This window comes from Melospiza georgiana, chromosome 20 (genome assembly GCF_028018845.1).
Source record: "Melospiza georgiana isolate bMelGeo1 chromosome 20, bMelGeo1.pri, whole genome shotgun sequence".
Classification (NCBI taxonomy): domain Eukaryota; kingdom Metazoa; phylum Chordata; class Aves; order Passeriformes; family Passerellidae; genus Melospiza; species Melospiza georgiana.
The window spans coordinates 12,066,488-12,087,381 of NC_080449.1; the positions used below are offsets into that span (position 1 = coordinate 12,066,488).

Sequence of the window (20,894 nt, forward strand, 5' to 3'; positions counted from 1 at the left end):
CGGCTCCTCAAGGCACCGGCTCTGCAGAGCTGCAGTGGCCCCTGGGCACAGGACAGCCCTGGAACAGCCCTGGACAGCCCCAGCCATGCTGCAGGGCATTGGGGCTGTGGGGCTGTGGGGCTGTGGGGCTGGGGGCTGTGGGGCTGTGGGGCTGTGGGGCTGTGGGGCTGGGGGGCTGTGGGGCTGTGGGGCAGGGGCTGGGCCAGCCCCAGGGCTGTGGGGCTGGGGGCTGGGGGCTGTGGGGCTGGGGGCTGTGGGGCTGGGGGGCTGGGGGGCTGTGGGGCTGTGGGGCTGTGGGGCTGGGGGCTGTGGGGCTGTGGGGCTGGGGGCTGTGGGGCTGTGGGGCTGTGGGGCTGTGGGGCTGTGGGGCTGTGGGGCTGGGGGCTGGGGGGCTGGGGCTTGGCCAGCCCCAGGGCTGTGGGGCTGGGGGGCTGGGGGCTGTGGGGCTGGGGGGCTGGGGGCTGTGGGGCTGTGGGGCTGTGGGGCTGTGGGGCAGGGGCTGGGCCAGCCCCAGGGCTGGGGCTGAGACTGAGAGAAAGCAACAGTGAGAGTCCAGCAGAGCCCAGTTTGGGGGGTTGAGACCCCCAGTGCTCCCAGTCCTGTCTGTGAGCCCCAGTCCCACGGTGGGGCAGGAACAGAGAGTTCTTTGCCTGTGGCTTTGGCACAGCATTTGCTGTCCCCTGGGTTCATGGCAGAGCAAAGGAGGGGGCCAGGGGGCCCAGCATGATTCCAGGTCAATCCTGATTCCTCCTCACCCACTCACTCAGCACATAAATGCAGGGGGGCACTGCAGAGCTCCCCAAGTGTCCCCAATATCCTGAGCACATGCTGGAGCTTGCACCTCCCTCCAGCCTGGCTGCTCTGCCCCCACAGCTGTGGGCAGGACTGAGCTGTGGTGCCTGTGGGCAGCTCTGGGCTCTGGGCACTGTGGCTGGCACAGAGCTGCTGCCTCCAGCACCAGCAGGCACTGGGAAAATGCTCCTCAGCTGAGGGTTCAGCACTGCCCAGCCCTGCCTGCCCTGTCCCGGCCAGGGCAGCTTCAGGACAGAGCTGGCAGCAATTGGGACCTGGCATCTGCACCTTGAGGTCCTGGCACTGCTGCATGGGGCCGACATCTCCAGCACGGCCCCCACATTCTGTGTGGATTCCTGCAGAAATCCAGCACCTCTGTGTGTTCCCCAGTGCCTGGAGACACCTCAGCCACCAGAAAACCCCAGCCTGGGGGGTTTCACCTCCCCTCTCTCCTGCCCTGCGCACGAGGGCCCTGAGACATGGGCAGGGTCGGGGAGGGATGGTGGCAGTCAAGGAACAGCTGGTGGGGGCAGCAGGAGGAGCAGAAACAGGAGAAAAGCCGGCACAGGCTTTCCCCTTCCTTGGTGCTGCTGGGCCGGGCTGGCAGGGGACAGGTTTGGGCACCAGGTGTGCGTGGAGCTGAGGTCAGCGCTGCCAACGGGGCAGTGCCAAGGCACGGCCCTGCAGCCTCACCTGCCCCTGCTGTGCACGGACCTGCTGGGCGCTTCCAAGGGCAGAGGTTACATAGCATGGCAGAGGAGGGCAGGCAGGGGAGGCTCCTGCAGCCCTGTGCCAGCCCTGCCCTGCCCCTGCCCCTGCCCCTGCCCCTGCCCTGCCCATGCCCCTGCCCTGCCCCTGCTGGAGGCACTGCGGTGCTGCCGGCTCCTGCCTGGCCGCTCAAGTCCGCTTGGCGTGCAGCATCTCGATGAGGAGGTTGTTGCAGGGCACCTCCCCGCTGAGGTGCTTGTGGTACAGGTACTCCTCGGCCTGCAGGCTCAGCGCCCGCACCTCGGCCAGCCAGAGCAGCAGCTGGCGGAACTTGTCGGCCGAGTGCGGGTAGTGGCACACCGTGTACTCCAGCAGCGCCGCGTTGGCCTTCTCCTGCGCGTCCTTGGCCAGCGTGTGGTTCTCCAGGTACTTCACGTCTGCAGGGGGGAGCGTGGGTGTGAAATGGTGCCAAACTCACGGCTCTGCCCCCTCTGCGCCACACCGTGCTGGGTGTGCCAGGAGGGACCCACACTCTGCGTGAAAACAGCGCAGGAGGGTCCCACACCCCATCCCCACCCAGCCAGGGCTCTCCATCCCTGCCCCGCTGCCCAGGTGTTCCCTGATGCTGGAGACAGATTCCAAAGCCCCTGGCAGTAGGACTGCTGTCTCCCTGCCCTCGCTGCCAGGGAAGCTGCACATCCAGAAGGTGCTGCCAGCTGTGCCAACACATCGGGAGCCGCTGCCATCAGCCCTCTTTAATTCCTGAAGGTCGAGGAAGCGGCTGAATTAATTCCCTGATAAACCTGGTCTTTCCAATGTGGCAACCAGGCTCACCAGCCTGGAAACCCTAATCCTCCACGCCTGGCCAGGGCCACAGCAGCTTCCCATAATCCTGCTGCCAGCTTTGGTGCCAGCAGGGCAGTGACAGCTCAGCAGGGCAGTGACAGCTCAGCAGGCAGCAGCACCGAGGGGCAGGCAGGGTCAATTGTCCCTGCACACAGATTTCTGTGGCTTTAGGAACCAGGGCTGGGCACTGCCCCATCACCACCTGCAGCTGCACACAGCCAAGGTCCCACACACCTGCCCAGCAGAGACCCCAGGAGCCCTGGCACGGTGCATCCAGGCCAAGGGGATTCAGTGGATTCACTGTGCAGGACGAGGTACTCGGGAGCACTGCCTCGCTCACAGCCCCCTGGCTGTGCTGCACACAGACCTGATGTGCCAAATCCCCACTCACGGGCTGCAAACGGGGAAATCTGAGCTCCGGGTCTGGCCAAGCTGGGAGTCTGGGGTCCCTTGAAGGGACGGTGGCACCCACGGCTGCTGCAGCCCTGCCGGGGTCAGAGGTGTGGCCGGGGGCATTGAGGAGCCCCAGGGAGGGGAGCCCCAGCCCAGCCATGGAAGCCGTGAGCCCCCGGGGAGCCCCAGCCCCGGGCCGTGCCCACGGCCACGGGCACTGCGGGGGCAGGCACAAAGGGCACAGGTTGTGCCAAGGTGCAGGGGATCAGATCACCCTTCCCTTTTCACTCTGACAGCACATTTGCTCCTATTGTCTCCTGCTACCCGGGTTGTTGTTATGAAATCTCTTTATCTGCATAAGGTTATTGTGCATGTCATTAAAAAAAAGAAGTTATATTGATAAATGTCAAATCTATCCCCTGAGTTGGCTCAACAATAGCTAGTTCTACTCGATGAACTCACCTGGTTCTCTGAAAGACCCTATTCACTGTTTAATTGAATATTTGAATAATCTTTTCATTCCTGCAAGGAATAAAGAATGTTGTCCAAATAACATTGACTCACTTCATTTAGAGACACTGCAGCAGTTGCAAAGACTGTCCTGTGACAAAGCCTCCCATCACACATACAGATATGCCTGGGATTATTTCTATGCCCTCAAGTGTTCTTCCTATTCACAGCTCCTTTTGTTTGGGAGAAGCTGCTGATAAATTGCAAACGCTTAAGGGAATGTGGGCTATAAAAGCCTCTTTTCCTCCCCTCCCCAAGAGTAGCTGCTTCATGAATGTAAGTCATGAAATCGAATGATAGGTCAATCCATTAAGGCTCTATTAAGCCCTTCTGTAGAACAAAGCTAACCTGTGCCGTCCTCATAAATATTGCTATTTTGAGAAGCCCTAATTTTAATTAAATCTCTTTACCTGCTCAGGAGAGAAATCTATTTAGAACTCAAATGGCAGCTCTTGTGAACAGGGCTTGGCTTTGACTGTGCTGTGGCAGAGTGGTAAATGGGGAAATTCTCTTGTTAAAGGCAATTACATCCTGCACATAATACACAATCCCGTCCTCTACAGCTGAGCCTACGAAGGGCAAATTACTCCAAGTGAGCTCTGCAATATGGAGAGAAAAAGTTGCATTTGGGGCAAAATGATGTAAGGGAAAACACGGCTATTGGATTCCACGCCCTCCCTGAAAGCCGCTGCTCAGGGGAGGCCGTCGGGGGGACACTGCTCCTGCTCGCTGTGCTGTGCCGTGCTGTGCTGAGCTGTGCCGTGCCGTGCCGTGCTGTGCTGTGCTGTGCCGTGCTGTGCTGAGCTGTGCCGTGCCGTGCCGTGCTGGGCTGTGCCGTGTGTGCTGTGCTGTGATGTGCTGTGCTGGGCTGCGCTGTGCTGAGCTGTGCTGTGCTGAGCTGTGCTGTGCTGAGCTGTGCTGTGCTGTGCTGTGCTGTGCCGTGCTGTGATGTGCCGTGCTGTGCCGTGCTGTGCTGAGCTGTGCTGTGCCGTGCCATGCTATGCTGAGCTGTGCTGTGCTGTGCTGTGCTGTGCTGTGCTGTGCTGTGCCGTGCTATGCTGAGCTGTGCTGTGCCGTGCTGTGGTGTGCCGTGCTGTGCTGAGCTGTGCCGTGCCGTGCTGTGCTGAGCTGAGCTGTGCTGTGCTGTGCCGTGCTGTGCTGTGCTGTGCCATGCTGTGCTGTGCTGTGCTGAGCTGTGCCGTGCTGTGCTGTGCCGTGCTGGGCTGTGCTGTGCCGTGCTGTGGTGTGCCGTGCTGTGCTGAGCTGTGCCGTGCCGTGCTGTGCTGTGCCGTGCTGTGGTGTGCTGTGCTATGCTGAGCTGTGCTGTGCCGTGCTGTGGTGTGCCGTGCTGTGCTGAGCTGTGCCGTGCCGTGCTGTGCTGTGCTGTGCTGTGGTGTGCTGTGCTGTGCCGTGCCGTGCTGTGCTGAGCTGTGCTGAGCTGTGCTGTGCTGTGGTGTGCTGTGCTGAGCTGTGCTGTGCTGTGCTGTGCCGTGCTGGGCTGTGCCGTGCCGTGCTGTGCTGTGCTGTGCTATGGTGTGCTGTGCCGGGCTGTGCCGTGCCAGGGGACACGGGGGACCCGGGCAGATGGGGGACCCGGCTCTGCTGGCGCTGAGCCCCCGGGCAGCAGCCGGGGCAGGTCCTGGCTCGGGGTCCGAGCCCCCCGGCTCGTTCATTTCCCAGCCCGGGCACTGTTTGTGCCACACCTTATCACTGCTGGAGCACGAACTATCGGCTCTCCTTCTCTGGGTTTCCAAACAGCTCCAGAGGAAAGGAGAGCCGAGGGAGGAGATGCTGCAGGTGCAGGACGGGGCAGCAGCGCAGCTCCCACCGCTGGTCCCTGGCCGGGACCCCGCGGGTGCAGAAGTGCAGGCACAGAGGCAAGGCACTGGAATGGGGACAGGGATGGGGATGGGGATGGGGACAGGTCTGCCACGGACGGCGGAGGGCTCACCATGCCCACCAAGCCCCCCAAGCTCACCGTGCCAGCACCAGCGCTCGGCTGACACGGGATGGATGCCAGGCGCAGGAGCGGGCTGTGCCACGCCGGGCCCGTTTCGGGCTGTGGCAGCAGGGCAGCAACGCCCACGGCTCTGCGGTTATTTAGTCTGGCTGAGGTGGGAGGTGTGAACGCGCCGGCGTGCCCCACCGCAGGCTCCAGGCCGAGCCTAATCAGAGCCGAGCCCAGCGCTGTGCCCGGCTCTCTGACGCAAATCCCGGCTGATAGGGCCGGCCCGGCCCGGCCGCCTCTGTCAACACGCCTGTTTTCCGCAGCCGTATCAGCGCTTGTTTCCCTGCCCCTGCCATGGGAGAGCCACCGAAACAGGCGGGGTGACAACGTCCCCTGCAGCTGGAGCAGAGCCCGGCCCCGCAGGGGGAGAGGCTTTGGGGGACAGGAGAGGGGGACAGACAGGAGCCCCCTCTCGCTCCCGGCTCCTCGTTAAAAGCCCCCTTGTGACCCCGCCGGAGCCCGGGCCGTGTGTGCAGCACAGCCAGACCCCGCAGCGCCGCCCCAGTGCCCCCCTGCTGCACTCACCGAGGCTGAAGAGGATGAGGAACTTGAGGCAGACGAATTCGTGCCGGTCCACCTGGAGCGAGTGCAGGTGCAGGACGAGCTCCTGCGCCCGCAGCACCAGCGTGTTCAGGATGGAGCCGGCCTGGGCTGCGATGGCCGACATGTCCACCTGCGACAGGGACAGGGGGCATCAGCTGCGGCAGCCCCCGTCCCCCGCAGCCTGCTGCAGGGCACCTCACACGGGGCAGGGGCTGGATCCAGCCCCGAGCACCGACTGAGCAGTGGGGGTGTCACAAAAAGACTGATGGGTGGAATGGGAACACCATTTTAAATAGGGTGCTGGAATTGCAGGCACCACATCTCCAAAAGCCACCTCCAGGGAGGGAAGGGGCCCCTCCTCCCATCCCACTGCTGACAGTGCAGGTGGGGCTGTTGGTCTCTCCTTAAGAAACATTATTCTCCAGAGCCAGGAGCTGTGTGGCAGGATGGGACAGGATGGGACAGGATGGGACAGGATGGGACCTTCTTCACAAGCAGACCCAGCGTGTAACAACACCCCCTGCCTGCCCTATGCCGAGTTGGCCACACTGGGATGAAAGAAAAAAAGAAGTCACTCCATTCCCCCCTGCAGCCCCTGCCCATCCCCACTGCCCCTCCACAGCACCCCCACAGACCTGAGGCCATTCCTCACCTCCTGGCCAGTGACCAGCAGCACGCTGTGCTCCTTGCCATGCTGCAGCTGCCGGTAGATGTGGTCAAACACCAGCAGCTCACTCCAGCAGTTCTGCAGCAGCTTCATCTGGTCACCCACCTGAAAGAGAGCAGGAGCTGACACCCCCTGTGCTGCAGGGCACAGCACCCACGCTGTGCCTGGCAGGAATCCCATGGGAGGGGCATCCCCCGGGGTGAGCATGGAGAGCTGGAGCTGCACCCCAGAAAGGGGCACCTCGGGCAGGTGGCTTTGCAGAGCTGCCTTCAAAGCAGCTCAACATGTTTCAGTGGCACTGGCTGGCTCTTATCAGCACGGGTCTTCCCCCAGCAGGCACAACCTCCTCAAACTGCGCACAAATTTTAACAAAATGACTGCGGGAGGGGCACGCGGTGGCTGCACAAAGGGCCTGTGTGTCCAGAGAGCCTCTCTGGATACTTTAAAACGAAAGAGGGCAGTGCCCATCCCAAGTCCTGGCCAGGATGGCAGGCTGGGGGAGCTGCTGGGTGTGGGACATCGCTGTGCCCTGCAGCTGCCAGCCCGGCCCTGCCCACGCACCAACACACGCACTTGTGACCACGTGCCCTGCTGCACATGGGCCACTGTGTGTGTGTGCCCAGAGAAACACCTGGGACTGTCCCTGGGAAGGGCTGAGCCAGGACACTGCCTGGAAGGGTCCCCAGAGGTGTCACAGGGCACGGGGGCTGCAGGAGCAGCAGTGACTGGTGGGGTGCTGCAGAGCCAGCAGCTGCAGAGCCATCACGCTGCCTTCCCCGCTGTCCTGCCAAGAAACACCACAGGTCACCGGCTCCATCGCCTCGGCACTGCTCCCCACTGAACCCCAACTCCTTCCCACAACCAGCTGAGCTCCTGCCCTGCCTGACTCCCCTCTGCTGAGGGCCAGTGTGGGGAAAGGGTTGGGATTACAGAACTGCCTCCACCACGGCCCCGAGGAGCAAATCCAGTGCCAGCAGCCGAGCTCCGCAGGGCCATTGTGCTCCCCCGTTAATAGAGGGAAGACAGATGCAGCATCACAGGGCTGGATAATGCCCTCGTTCTGCTGAAGAGGCTGCAATAAACCCATGCTGGGAGATTGCAGAAGGAATAGAAGCCAGATGAGAAAGAGCTTTATGGTCTCAGAGCCGGCGCTCCCCGCGAGCCGTGGGGATTTGTCTCTCGAGGGTGGTGGGTGGCCAGAGCTGGGAGTGTGGCAGGGCAGGGAAGAGGTGGGGTGGGAAGGCAGTGACTCCTGCCCAGCTGTGGGGCTGTGGGCACTGTGACAGGGCTGTGAGGCGAGTGGCTAGCTGTGGCAGTGGCCCGCCTGAGCAGAGATGTGTGGCTAACCAGAGCAGAGATGTGTGGCTAACCAGAGCAGAGATGTGTGGCTAACCAGAGCAGGGATCTGTGGCTAACCAGAGCAGAGATCTGTGGCTAACCAGAGCAGAGATCTGTGGCTAACCAGAGCAGGGATCTGTGGCTAACCAGAGCATGGATCTGTGGCTAACCCAAGCAGGGATCTGTGGCTAACCCAAGCTGGGATCTGTGGCTAACCAGAGCAGGGATCTGTGGCTAACCAGAGCAGAGATGTGTGGCTAACCCAAGCAGGGATCTGGGGCCAGCCCAGCTGCACTGTCCCAGCCTCCGCTCTGGCTCAGTCAGGGAGTTGTTTTGGAAGTTCTTTCCTGTGCCTCATTCCTGAGCGGGATGAGCTCCAGAAGAGGCAGACAGAAGGCTTTGCCTTGAAAACCTTTTTAAAAAGTTAGCTTTTCCAAAGAAAGCACTTCAATAATTCTGAAATCTTATTTTCTTCCTTTAAAAATTACTAATCAGCTTCTCCCAAGCTCTGAGGGGTGTTTGGCTGAAGCCTGAAGCCCCTCAGCAGCACATTTCACCCTCCATGGCTGCTGCAGGGCAGTTCCTTTGCCAGCACGCTCCAATGTGCCGTGGTGTTTCCTGGAAACGTCGCAGTGCACCAGAGCCACGCGGCCATGGCACGGGGGAATGGGCCTGGGGACACGATGGGGTGGGCTGGGGGCTCCGTGGGGCTGTGCCCAGCACCAGCAGGGTGTGCCATGCCCAGGCTGGGGGGCAGCGGGCAGCCCCCACGGCCCTGCTCTGGCACTGGGGCTCTCTCTGCTGCAGGGGCTCAGGCTGGGGTCCCCGGTGCCCCCCGCCCTGGCCTGGCCTGAAGGAGCAGGGGCTGCTAATGGAGGGCACTCAGAGGCAATCAATCCTCCCAGCAAGGTGAGGCGGCAGCACGCACGCTCCCGTTAAAAGTTAAGCAAAGGATCTTCCTTTTAATGTCAAGGCTCTTCCTCAGAGTGCTTTATCAAAGGCCTGATGCAAGCTGTCTTTGAGAGGCAATCCTTATCTTTTTTTGAAGCGAGCATTTAACCCATTCACAAACACGCCGTGAAACCCTCCCCACCCTGGAAGAGCAATCCCTGATGGGCTGCAACCCACAGAAAATGCAATTCTCTGTGGGAAAGGTGCTGGAGGGGAGGCAGGGATGGTGCTGCCCAGGAATGGGAATGCAGGACCTGCATGTGGAGGTAGTTTTAAATCCTCTGCAACCTTCCCTGTAGGGTCATAGGTACAAGGTGAGGGAGTCCCTGCGAGTGTTGGGGCTCCCAGCGTGTGCCCAGGCCAGGCAGGGATGGTGCAGCGCCTCGGTGCTCCCTGCTCCCTGCACGGCTGGTTCAGGACAGCCCCTGGGTACCCTGGGTACCGCTGCTTTGGGAAGGAGAGTGGCCCACCAGCAGCCCTGCTCTGGCAGGAAGCCCTGAGCTGGTGCCAGGACATCCATCCCCAGCCACGGGCCCAAGCAGCACTCGGATACTCCTGACCTGTCCCCACCACACAGATGCCCTCCAGGCGTCCTTCCAGATCCCAGGATTTGCCCCACAGCCCTCTGGCAGGTGTGTGGCACATGCCAGCGCCCCGAGCAGCCCCAGGAATTCCTGAGTGCAAGCAGGAGCCATCACCTCGGCTACTGAGAAGTGTGGAAGGGGATTGGTGTCCACCAGCGACCCGCAATGGCAAACCCACACACGTCCAAGGTGTTAATGGTCAGTGCAGGTCCCCATTGCCCTGCCCAGGTACCACCACGATGTGCATCCTAAAACAAATACCCACCCACACCAGTGTGGCTAGGCCAGGATCCCATCTCCCTGCTGACTCCCAGGCTGCTGCAGCCCCGGCTGCACGGGCACCATGGCTCTGCAGGCAGGGCAACAGCACATTTCCCCCAGTGCACGGGATGCTAAACATTGCTGCAGCATCCACCACCAGAAGGAGATTTTAAATCTGCCAAAAACGCTCTGGCCATCGGCCAGGAGATGGGGTCAAGATGACCCACATGTTAAAGGCAGCAATTGACTGCAAATAGGCTTTGTGTGGCTCTGGGATCTCTGAGCACAGCTGAGGGAGGGCAGCCCAGCAGACAGACCCAGTGACCTCAGGGACCCCTGGGTGTGTGGGAACAGTGCTGCCCTGAGCATGCCCCCATCCCTGGAGCTTGCCTGTGCATGGAGGGTGGTTTGCCCCAGGCCCTTGGCACAAAAGGGCTGAGGAAGGGGTCGGCACCATCCCAGCACCCTGCAGCAGTGCTGTGCCCCTCCAGCGCTGCAGGGACCCACTGCACACCCAGCCCAGCCTGGCCTTCGGGCTGGAACTGCGGCAATTTGTTTAACATTCCTGGCTGCTCATCCCAATCTAAAGGTCACTGCAGCCCTGTGCTCACGATATTGATATGTAGGTATGGCAGTGACACCTATATAAACCAGGCTGTGCAAGACTCGTGTGTATAAACCTCACCAAAACCAGACACAATGTGAGCGTGCAAAAGCGCCTGCGTGCGTGCACATCCCTCTGTCTGTCTCTCCATATACATATAAAAAAATTACATCTGAAAGGACAAAGTTGCCTGAGACTCACAACCCAACAAAATATATTTCACCCTCGGCCTATATTTTTCTTCCTGAAAAGATGCTGCAAATCTTCCCTCAGTCCTGACACATCTCATCTAGACTCAGTTAAAGTTCGTATTTATGGGCGTCAGCGCTGACCTCTTCCCCCTCCGCCCGCGCGGCCTCGCGCCGCGGCTCTGGCCGGCCCTCGATGAGCAGGCGGGCCCCCAAATCCCCTCTGCCCAGCAGCGTTATTAGTCTTGCCTCCGAAGGCCAGCGCAGTCCGTAATTCTCCTCCTGGTGACACGGGATGAGCGCCGCGACATCAGTCTCCCGGCGGATTGGCATGGGGACCCTCGTTTGTCAGTGGCAGACTGACAGAATTACTGGCCCTTAAATGAAACGATATATCTGGGAAGTTAAATCTGTTTTCAATCTGACTGCCCCGCGCCTGCGGGCGGACGTGGCGTGCGAGCCGATGTCAAGAGGCCATTAGCCCGTGGCCCCCCTCCTTCCCCGGGCACAGCGCTGGAGCCAGGGGGGCTCTCCCGATGTCTCCCGGCCCAGCCACCAGGCCAGGAGTGTGGAGACAGCAGAGCAAGGCACCCATTCTGCCCTCGGCAGATTGCTAGGGTGGGAATGGGAATGGGAGCTAGACTGGCCAGCTCCAGGGGAAACTGCTCCCACTCTCCCTGGGCAGGCACCAAAGGCTCGTGCTAACCAGGTGTGAGCCAGCAGCTCCCCATGCCCCTGAAGATTTGCTCCATCCTCTCCAGGCTCCCTGTGAGGACCCAGGGAGAAGCCAGGTCTCTGCTAACAGCCCTGTGGAAGGAGCACAGCAGTGCTGGGCCAGCTCAGGCAGGGCAATCCATGATGGAGCAATCTGCCCACACCCCCCTTCTCACCTGCCTGCACCTCCTCCCATGTAGTGCCAGCCTGGCACGATGCCCTGGAGAGGTGTCCCAGCACGGCGCCTTTCCAGCCTGGATCCCTGCTCTGGCCTCGGCCAACAGCCCTTCCCTGCTGGGGCTGGGGACTGTCACCTTCGCACAGAGCTTCCCAGGGCATGGAGAGGGCTGCTGCAGCCCTGCCCTGAGAGCCCCGAGCCCCCAGCAGGGACTGCCACGCCATCGATCCCGGAGATTGCGATGTTGCTCCGTGCTGGCTTTAGGGCAGAGCCATAAACCCTGCGCTAGCAGGAGTTCATTTACCGCCCCGGCGCCGCCGGCTTTATGTGCCAGGCAGGAGCAGGAATGGGGATTCAGGTTCTCAGAGCTGCTCCTGCTTCCCACTGGCTGCTCTCCCATGCCTGGAAAAGCCTCTGCCCTGGCCAGGGAGGATGAGCCGTGTGGGGTGGGCAGGGGCAGCCCCAGGTGGGGGCACTGAGGATACCAGGGCTGCTCTGTGCTGGGCTCGGCGCTGCCCGGGGCTCTGTGCACAGGAGGGAGCCAAGGACAGCCAAGCCTCATTCCCCCTCTGCCACTGGAGCCAGGGTGGGCTGTGGGCCCTGTGCAGTCCCCAGCCCTGGGAGGTGCTGGGAATGCACCCCGTAATCACCATGTGGATAAGGCAAAAACTTGAGCCCCCAGCATGGCAGTGATGGATGTGGGCACCCGCTGAGCACCAAACCCCCTGTCCTGAGCATGGCAGGGCACACGCCCTGCTCCCAGCAGGACACTGGTAGCTGTGCCCAGGTGAGGCCTGAGGCACTGCCACCCCCCCAGAGTCCCACGGCAGGAGGAGCACCCGCCAACACCGATTCACACAGGAACAGCCTATTTTGGTGGCACAATCACGCTGACAATGGGGCTACAAGGCTACACAGCTATACAGCTGGGAACTGAATTTACACTGTTTACAATATCTCCTGCCAAACAACAACCACCCTGTTCCCAAAATCCAGGCTGGACACTGATATGATTGAAACAAGCCCAACCCACCCCCACAATGCCATTTCCTGACACTGTTCTGAACGATGGGGGCTATTTTGAGCCACGAGGCTTGGCCACACTCAGCCCCATGGCACCCATTGTTGGGCACAGGGAAGAGCCTGGTCCTGTCCTACAGCACAGTCCCACTGGAAGAAGGTAATTTTGGCCAGAGCCAGGTAGTACAATCTCATGCTGGAAACACAAGAAAGCACCTGAGTCTCATCACAGCTGCCCCAGTATGTTGCTCTGGGTTTTGGCCATGTTGCAAAATTTTCTCTCCTATTTTTGCACTAGTTTGGGATCTTAAGTCAGCCCAGAACATGAATGGAAAATTTCTTTAAGCTTGTCAAGGTGTGCAGGATGGCAGAAGCTGCTCCAGCCCTGCTAACCCTTCCCTGGCTGCAGTAAATGTTCAGGGACATTTGCTAGAGGGGATGCCTTGGCAGGATGGAGCTCAGCTCCATGTCCCCCAGCTGGGCACACTCGTGGGCTGCTGGCAGCAGACACGGCTCTGGAGCAGGCTCGGGCTGCCCCTGCTGCCTGGTGCTAATAGCGCCCACCTGACCACATCGATTTTCCTCCTAAAGGCAGGGGAGAGAATTGTCTCAACTATAATTCCTCAACGTTACATTTTTCAATTATGTCTTGAGCTTGACACCACAGTCACTCTGCCGGCAATTGCCTCAACAGCTGCCCCTGCTGTGATGAATCTGAAATCATCAGCCCCACACAGAGTGGGAATCGCTCCGGCACCACAGCCTGGCCCTGGCACCTCCAGCCCTGCAGGAGCTGGGAGCAGGACTGGCACGTGCCAGCAGATCTGCAGTGATGGCCCCAGGCCTGTGTCCACGGGTGTTTCCCCGTCCTCACAACATTTCACCTCAATCCTGCCCATAGCCACATCCCATCCTCGGGGATGGGCAGCCTCAACCCTGCCCCATCGTCCCCCCAGAGCAGCGCCCGTCCCACTGACAGCTCCTACCTCCAGCTCCTTGAAGAAGATGCAGCTCCGTGCCCACTCCACGATGGAGAAGAGGGTCTGGTCGGCCATCTTGCACATGAGGCCGAAGGTACTGAGCTTCTCGTGCCGGCCCTTGCCCTGCTCCTGCTGCAGGCAGGACAGTATCCGTGCCTTCACCTGGGCCTCGTCGGGCTCCAGCTGCAGCAGCTTCAGGATGAGCTCGGGGATGTCGGGGGGCGAGCTGCTGGGGTAGGTCTCTGGGTACACGTAGGCAGGCACGGCCTCGTGGGCGGCTGTGTAGTGGTCGGGGTACTCGGACTTGATGGTGCGGTTGGGGAAGGAGGGGTAGTGGTAGCCGGGCAGGGGCGCGTGCCCGGGCACAGCCATGCCCAGGGACGGGGTCCCGTAGGGGCTGCGCTCGTAGTCCACGGGCGTCAGGGCGGCCGGGTTGGGCGGCAGGGGCTTGGACATGGCGTGGATGCTGTGGATGCTGGAGGACAGGCTGTAGTCACTCTGCACCGGGGACATGATCTGAGGCACGCTCTCCAGCTTGAAGCCGTTGGCTCGGATCAGAGCTTTCTTCTGCTGCTTTAAGGCACGGTCCCGCTTGTACATGGGTCCAAACTTGTTCCTCCCTCCACGCATCCGGTCTGCACGGACAGCTGCAGACAGAGAGAGGGCAGAGGCTGCAGTGAACCCACATGGAGAGAGATCAGGGCTTCCACAGGGCACAGGGAAAGTGCTGGGGGACACAGTGGCAAAAAGAGTTTGGGGAGCACTGGGGAAACCTTTGCAGAAAGATTGTGTCACTCCCAGCCGAGCCAATGTCACCCTCAGAGCCTCTGGGGATTGCAGGAAACGAAGAGACTTCGGGCTTTCACTACGAAACGAGCTGGGGGAAAAAGCAGCTTTCATTCCCCGTGGGTTGAGGGGACAGCCCTTAAAGCCTGGGCAGAGAAGGGGATTTCACACTCTAATTTTAACAACCCGTGTCACCAGACCAGCTCTGGCATTGTCCCTACAGAGCCTGGGACCCCACAGTCCCCTCAGGACCCTGGTTCCCTCCGTTCAGGCTGCACGTGCTACTTCTCAGCAGATCCCTGCCCCTTTTACGGGCAGCACGGCTGGGATGCACTTCTCCCCACCGGCCCTGGGGTCCCAGCCGTAGCGAAGGCTCTGCTGGGGCATCCCGCTGGCAGAGTCCCTCTGACGCTGCAGCAAAGCAGATGTTCCACCAAAGCAAAGACCCCAAGGACCTGCCAACGTGCAGGGGAGCAGGTGCTCCTCTGCAGAAGGAGCTGTCCCGCTGTCCTGCCCTGCCGTGCTCCGGGGCTCTGCCCGGCCATCCCTGGGAAGAGCCCCAGATCGCTGCAGGCAGGAGCGGGGGCTGGAGCAGGGGAGGAGTGCGCCGGCGAGAGCAGCCCGCAGCGAGCATCAAAGGCAGAGCCCCTCCGCTATCTCGTGTTCCTGCTGACAGCCAGCGGGTCCCGCTTTGCCTCTCAGCTGTTACCTCTGCCTTTCTTTCGCCTACTTGTCCTGGGGCTCACAGCCAGCCCCCCCGGAGAGCTGGAGCACCTCCCCAACGCTCCCAGGGCAGGCTGGAAAGGCGGAGGGTGGCCGGGAGCAGCAGCATTTCCAGGACGAGCAGGAATGCGCTCCCAGGAGAGCCGCCCTGGCTTCCTCCCTCATTCTTTATTCATGAAAACAGCATCTCGCTGGAGCGGGCTGCCAGCGGCAGCCTCTGAAGAGAGGGGTGCAGCGTCCCGCTCCCCAGAGCCGGCCCACGCCCCTCTGGGCAGCGCAGAGCTGTCCGGGCAGCTCCCGGCTCCCAGGCCGCACTCAGACCTGTGCTCGCCCCTGCTGGGGTCCCACACAGGCTGGCAGCCCGAGCTGGCACAGGCAGGTCTGGTAGCCCTGGCCGCAAACCTCAGAGCACGCCAAAACCCAAATCTCACACCCACTCGAAGTTATCCCACCACTGCTCCAGTCGGGCGCAGTGACGCCCGGGGATGGCATCCCAAAGCAAACCCCTGTGACCCTGGGCAAGGGGGCACAGCAGAGACCCTCCTAGGGCTGCCTGCGCTCCCACACACAGCGAGAGCTGCTCACAGCCTGGTCTCACAAGCCCTCCAGAGGCAACTGCATACACCTCCTCCCCTCTCCTAGCAAGAACACAAAGAGAGAAAAGGCCTTCTAATTCCCTCCTGCTCTGCTTTTCCTGCCATTTGTGCCACACTTGGGATTGAGAACAACTTGCCATTTGCTGTGTCCCGGCTGACAGCCGAGAGGAAGATGCTGCATCCCGACCTCCAGGGCAAGGGGGCTCAAGTGGAGCCGCCCATGAAGCGCCTGCACCCCCAGCAACAACCCCAAAACCATCTGCAGATGATCCCCGAGGCACCCACCCAGACGGTGGCAGGAGGGGTCCCCAGCACCCTCAGCCCCTTCCCACCTGCACTGCCTTGCCTGCTCTCACCGCAGTGCAGAGCCCTGGCTGGGGCAGGTGCTGCCAGGCTCTGCCTCCCCTTTCTCTGCCTGGGCAGGGGCCTGGAAGGTGCCATGGGCAGTGCCCCCAGGGCTGTGGGCAGCTGCGGCCAGGGCTGCGCTTCTCCTCCCGCTGCCACCTCCCTTCAGGCACTTTGAGGGGTGCCTGTGTCAACACCGTGTTCCCAAAATCAATCACCTCGGGGGTGCTCTTGTTGTGTGGATCTGTAGACTCACCTCCAAAACATCACCTCAGATGCCTTGCCCAAAAATACTCGGAGATGAAAAAGGTGGTCTCGTTTTTACTACAAAAGAGAGGGTTCCATGGAATATCACTTTCGCAGGGTGATTGTCTCATCTGCCCAGCTCTGCTGAGGAGCCAGCAGCAAGAAACGCACAAAAAGGCTGTTGGGACAGCTCTGGGGCTAAAGCACCTCCACGCATACACGACAGAAACTGCTGGAAAGGAACAAATTGGGATCGTGCCTTTTCCCTCTGTCCCTGCCCGTCTGCCGTGGGGTCTCCAGCCCCTGCCCAGGGCCCGAATCCCCTGGCGACATCGATCTAAACGGCCAGAGCATGCACCGACGGATTTAGGGCACCAGTTCACCCAGCCCAGGGAGGAGAGTGGAACTGGGATCTGGTTTGGAAGGCAGCCCACGCCGGGAGTTTGCAGGGGCTGAATCGATGTTGTGTCTCACTCCTGCGCTTCTGCTCGCAGGCTCCCACCCCTCCCGGAGCGAGCGGCCGCCCTGCCAGGAGCCAGAACACGAAGGACTTTGCGATGGACCGCGCCGTGTCCCGAGCAGCGAGCCCGGCTCAGCCCCCCAGGCTCGGGCGGGGGACTCAGCCCGCTCCCACCGCTGCAAAACGCAAACGATTTCAGGGGAGATGTGGGGAGGGGGCGGCCGGCTCGGGGCTGGGGGGCTCCTCTGCCCCTGCCTTTGCTCTGCCATCCCGTGCCAGCCACCTGGCCCCTCAAATACATTTCGTTCCTGGATGCCCAGCGCTGCAGAGCCCGCGGCACGGGCTGTCGGGGCCCGACTCTGATGTCGGGATCCTCTGCGCCGACATCACAGAGAGGCGGTGGCTGTGGGGCTGGGATCGTCCCCCCGGGGGTCAGAAATCCGTTATACTAAATGTCACCGAGAGGAAAAATATAATTCGTGATGGGTCTGCGGCAGTTTTACTGCGATCCCCATAATTTTTAACGTTTTTTCTTAAGTCTCGGCTTCTGGAATTATGTCCTTAAGGAAAACAGTAATTTATTTGCTATTTCCCAACCTTCCTGCCAGCAAAAAAAAAAAAAAATCCTGGAAAGTTGAAGCCGTAGCAGCAAGAACCCCGATGAAACAAACAAAATGAAACAAGGAAAAGAAGGAGACGACGCGAAAAAACGATTTTTCCCTTAGCTTGGGAGGGAAAAACGGAATCGAAGCGGCGGCGGGACTGACCGGCCCGGGGAGGTGGCAGCGGCGGGGACAGCGCGACCGGTCCCGGCAACCGCACAGTCCCCGCACAGTCCCGACCCGGTCCCCGGCCCCGCCGCCCCCCGGCCCGTGCCGTGCCGTGCCATGCCATGCCTACCTTCCAGGCGCATCCCCACGGTCAGGCACTTCTGGAAGCGGCAGTAGGGGCAGCGCTTGCGCTGGGTCTTGTCGATCTTGCAGCTCTGGCTCTCGGTGCAGGTGTAGTGCTTGTTGTTCTGCACCGTGCGCTTGAAGAAGCCCTGCGGCGGCGGGCGGCGGCGATGCGGCGGTCACCGACACCGGCATCCCGGCACCGGCACCCCGTCCCCGCCAGCCGCGCTCGGCACGGGCTCCCGCCGCGCTCGGGGCTCCCGTCGCGGCCGCGCTCCCCTCCCGCCGCCGGGCGCGAATCCGCCGCTAACGAAATCGGGCGAGAGAAGCCCCGCGGGCGGTCCCGCTGCCCCGGGCCCTGCAGAGCCCCCTCCCCGCTCCCTGCACAGCCCCGGTCCCCCGTCCCCGTGCAGCGCTCCCCCCGCAGCCCCGGCCCCGCACGGCCCCGGCCGCGTTTCCCCAGCCCCGCACGGCCCCGGCCCCGCACGGCCCCGGCCGGTCCTACCTTGCAGCTCTCGCAGGTGAGCAGCCCGTAGTGGTACCCGGAGACCTTGTCCCCGCAGACCGGACACAGCTCGTCCAGGTCCTCATCATAGGAGTAGTCCATCCCCTCCAGCGGCCCTGCTGCGGGACGAGCCGCGGTCAGCGGGACGGGATGGGACGGGCAAGGGGACGGACGGCGGCCCCAGCCCCGGCGCTGGGTGCGGACCGGGAGTGGGCGCGGTGGAGACCGAGCGGCAGGTGCGGGAGCCGGAGCTCTTTATAGCGCCTGGAAGAGCATCTCCATGTTGGTGCGGGCTCACGGCCAGCCCCCCGGGGCTGGGGAACCTCCTCTGGGAGAGCGGGCGGCTCGCGGCGGCACGGACGGGGCGGGGGCGGAGGGACCGGGCAGCGGGGACACCGCGGCCGGGCTGGGGAGCGGCTCGGCCAGGCCTCGGCAGCATCGGGGATCCCCCCGAGACTCCCCCAGGGACAGGCAAGGGGCACCGCTCTGCGGGAAGGGGGTGAGACCCTCCCTGCTCCCCCACACCGTCTGTGGGCAACAACAAGTCCCCCGACCTCTCTGGAGGGTCTGGCCTGAGAGAGGCAGGACCTGCTGAGAACCAGGAGTCTCAGGGCTGGAGCAAAATTCACCACGTCTGGGCAAGAGCCTGCTCTGCTTGGTGCACAGCCCTGGACCACCAGCTTTCTGAGAAAGAAATCATCCCCCACCAGCAGCCCCTGCCAGCCCAGGGAGAGCTGTGTGAGGAACACTGAGGTGTGCAGCAGCTCCTGGAATCTCCTCTGGGGCCACCACTGAGGAGATGAGTTTGGACCTAGCACTGGCCACCGACCAAGAGCACCCAATGGTGTCCTGGTCTGCCTGTCGGACAGCAGGTACTGAATCCATGCTTCACAATTAGGGTTTCTTGATGAAATGTTCATGATGGCAGTAGGCCAGCACAGGAGCACCCTGGCTCCCAGCATGTCCTGTTTATCAGGATGCCCCCGGGCCACACACCTCGCCTGGGGCTTGGCTGTGGGGAGCTCGAGGCTCCAGCTCTGAGCTGGGCACTGGTGCTGAGCCCGTCCTGCAGGGCTCCCACAGAGGCAGGGACCCTTCGTGGCTGGTGCAGAGCCTGTCCCAGCACGGTGGGAGCCTGCTGGCAGCACAGCAGCACCGGGGCCGAGGCTCTGGGTGCCCGAGGGGCACAGCTGGGGACTGAGCTGCTGGCAGTGCCCCACAGAGGAAGGGCATGGCTGATGGCCCCATGGCTGATCCTGCCAGACTGACCCTGCATGGTTTGTCTTTAGGGGCTCATCCCACAGATCTCATCCCACCCAGCTCACCCCACACACAGCTGCCCACGGGTGCAGCGGGTAAGAAGCAGCACTGGCAGGGAGGGCAGCAAGCAGGAAATGGGCTCAGTGGAGCATCACTCCAGAGCCACCAGGAATGGAGCCCGGGCTAAGAATAGCAGCAGAGCGCTCTGCAGCGCGGGCTAGCGCTGCTCAGCCGGGAAGGAGCGCTCCCGCTGCCGGCACAACCCTCGGCCAGGGCCCCAACAGTCACCACAGCTCCTGGGGGAGCTGCCAGGCAGCCACGGAGCAGGGCCTGCCATCCTGGAAAAGGAGCCCGGGAGGGGCTCTGAGCTGGGAGAACTGAGCAAACACTGCCAGGAACAAAAGCAACTCAGAGCTGAAGGCTGTGATCTCTGTCACTGTGGGATGGGGACGGGACACAGGCCCAGCCAACCCCATGGGTCAAGGGGTCCCAGATGCTTCCCATGCCCGCTCCAGGGTCTGGAGGCTGCCTGTGCTCCAATGGGCAACTCCCAACCCTCGGGTGACCGGGGACCCCCAGGCACTGCCAGCTGGGCTCCCAGAGCCCCTCAGCAGCCCGATCTGTCACTTCTGACCAGCGGCTCGCCCGTGGGGCCAAGGCTGTGGTGAGGCCTCGCTCTGCTGCCCGTGATCTGCAAAGCCGCCATCCCCACGCCCGCCGAGGGCCGGGACGGGAAGCGGAGGCCCACACACGACTCCCGCTTCCTCACCAAGCCCTGCCGCGTCCCCAGCCCCGGCCTCGGCCGCCACCATGGCAGGGAATGGCGGCCGTGGCGGGGCGATGGCCGGGATGGGAGCGGGATCCCCCCACGGACACGTACTCACCGCGAGGCGGCTGCACGGCTGCTGCGCGTGGGGCCGGGGGGTGGGAGAGCCTCGCTCTCCACCGGCCAGGGGCTGTGACCCGAGAAGCCTCCGTGGGGCGTGGGTACCGTGCCCCGTCCACGGCACGCTGGGGGATTTATGGGGACCCGCGTCTCTTGGGAAGGTGTTGGGGCTCTGGCTGCGCACACGCCGCCCCGGGCAGGACACCGGCCAATCTCCTCCCCATGGGGGCCAGGCTCAGCCAGGATGGACCCACTTCGGTGCCTTATTGGCTTCTGGAGCCACGTGACCATGCTGAAAAACATCATAATTAAGCTACAAAACGCTGCCCATAAACTAGCATTAGAAAGTGACAGCGAAGATAAGTGGAACCCCTGGAGCAGATAAGGTGCCCTGGGAGGGAGACCCCGCAGGGAGGTGGGGGGCACCAGAGAGCCCCAGCACCCACGGCCACCCTGATTTATGGCCCAGGGCAGGAGGGAGGCGGCCGAGGGCACGGGGCAGGACACCTCTGGGAGGAACGAGAGCTCACCTCACCCACTCAGCACCAGGACGCAGCCACGGCCTCCTCAGCCCTGAGAGTCTCCTCTGCAGGGGAGGGTGGGAGGAGGCTCCTCCACACTCAGGGCCCCACACCCAGGTCCCTGGGGCTCACTGTGCCCGTGGCCAGCAGCTCTTCATTTGCCAGAACAGCACTCACTGAAAGCCAGTGCCCCTCCTGGGCCTAGCAGCCACACCTTGGCTGTGTTTTTGCCATGTGTGATTCCCCACGTTTCACTGCCATGCTCCATCCTGCCCACAGGCACTGTGCCGGCAGATCTCGGCTTCCAATCGTCCTGTGCAACACAGGAACTGCAGTGCCACGGCGAGAGGCTGCATGAGAAACCCTTCCATGCTGCCAGAGAGGGGAT

The 20,894-nt window shown here is 62.2% G+C and overlaps 1 protein-coding gene across 1 annotated transcript; it reads right to left on the reverse strand.

Annotated features, from left to right (window-relative positions):
- Positions 1-1,689: 1,689 nt before the first annotated feature.
- NR5A1 (nuclear receptor subfamily 5 group A member 1) lies at positions 1,690-17,941 on the reverse strand. Its single transcript, XM_058038218.1, has 6 exons — positions 17,840-17,941; positions 17,342-17,483; positions 13,292-13,932; positions 6,453-6,572; positions 5,783-5,930; positions 1,690-1,937 (listed from the first exon to the last, which is right to left on the reverse strand). Exons 1-6 carry the CDS (start codon positions 17,939-17,941, stop codon positions 1,690-1,692), a joined length of 1,401 nt encoding a protein of 466 aa, XP_057894201.1.
- Between the last annotated feature and the right edge of the window lie 2,953 nt (positions 17,942-20,894).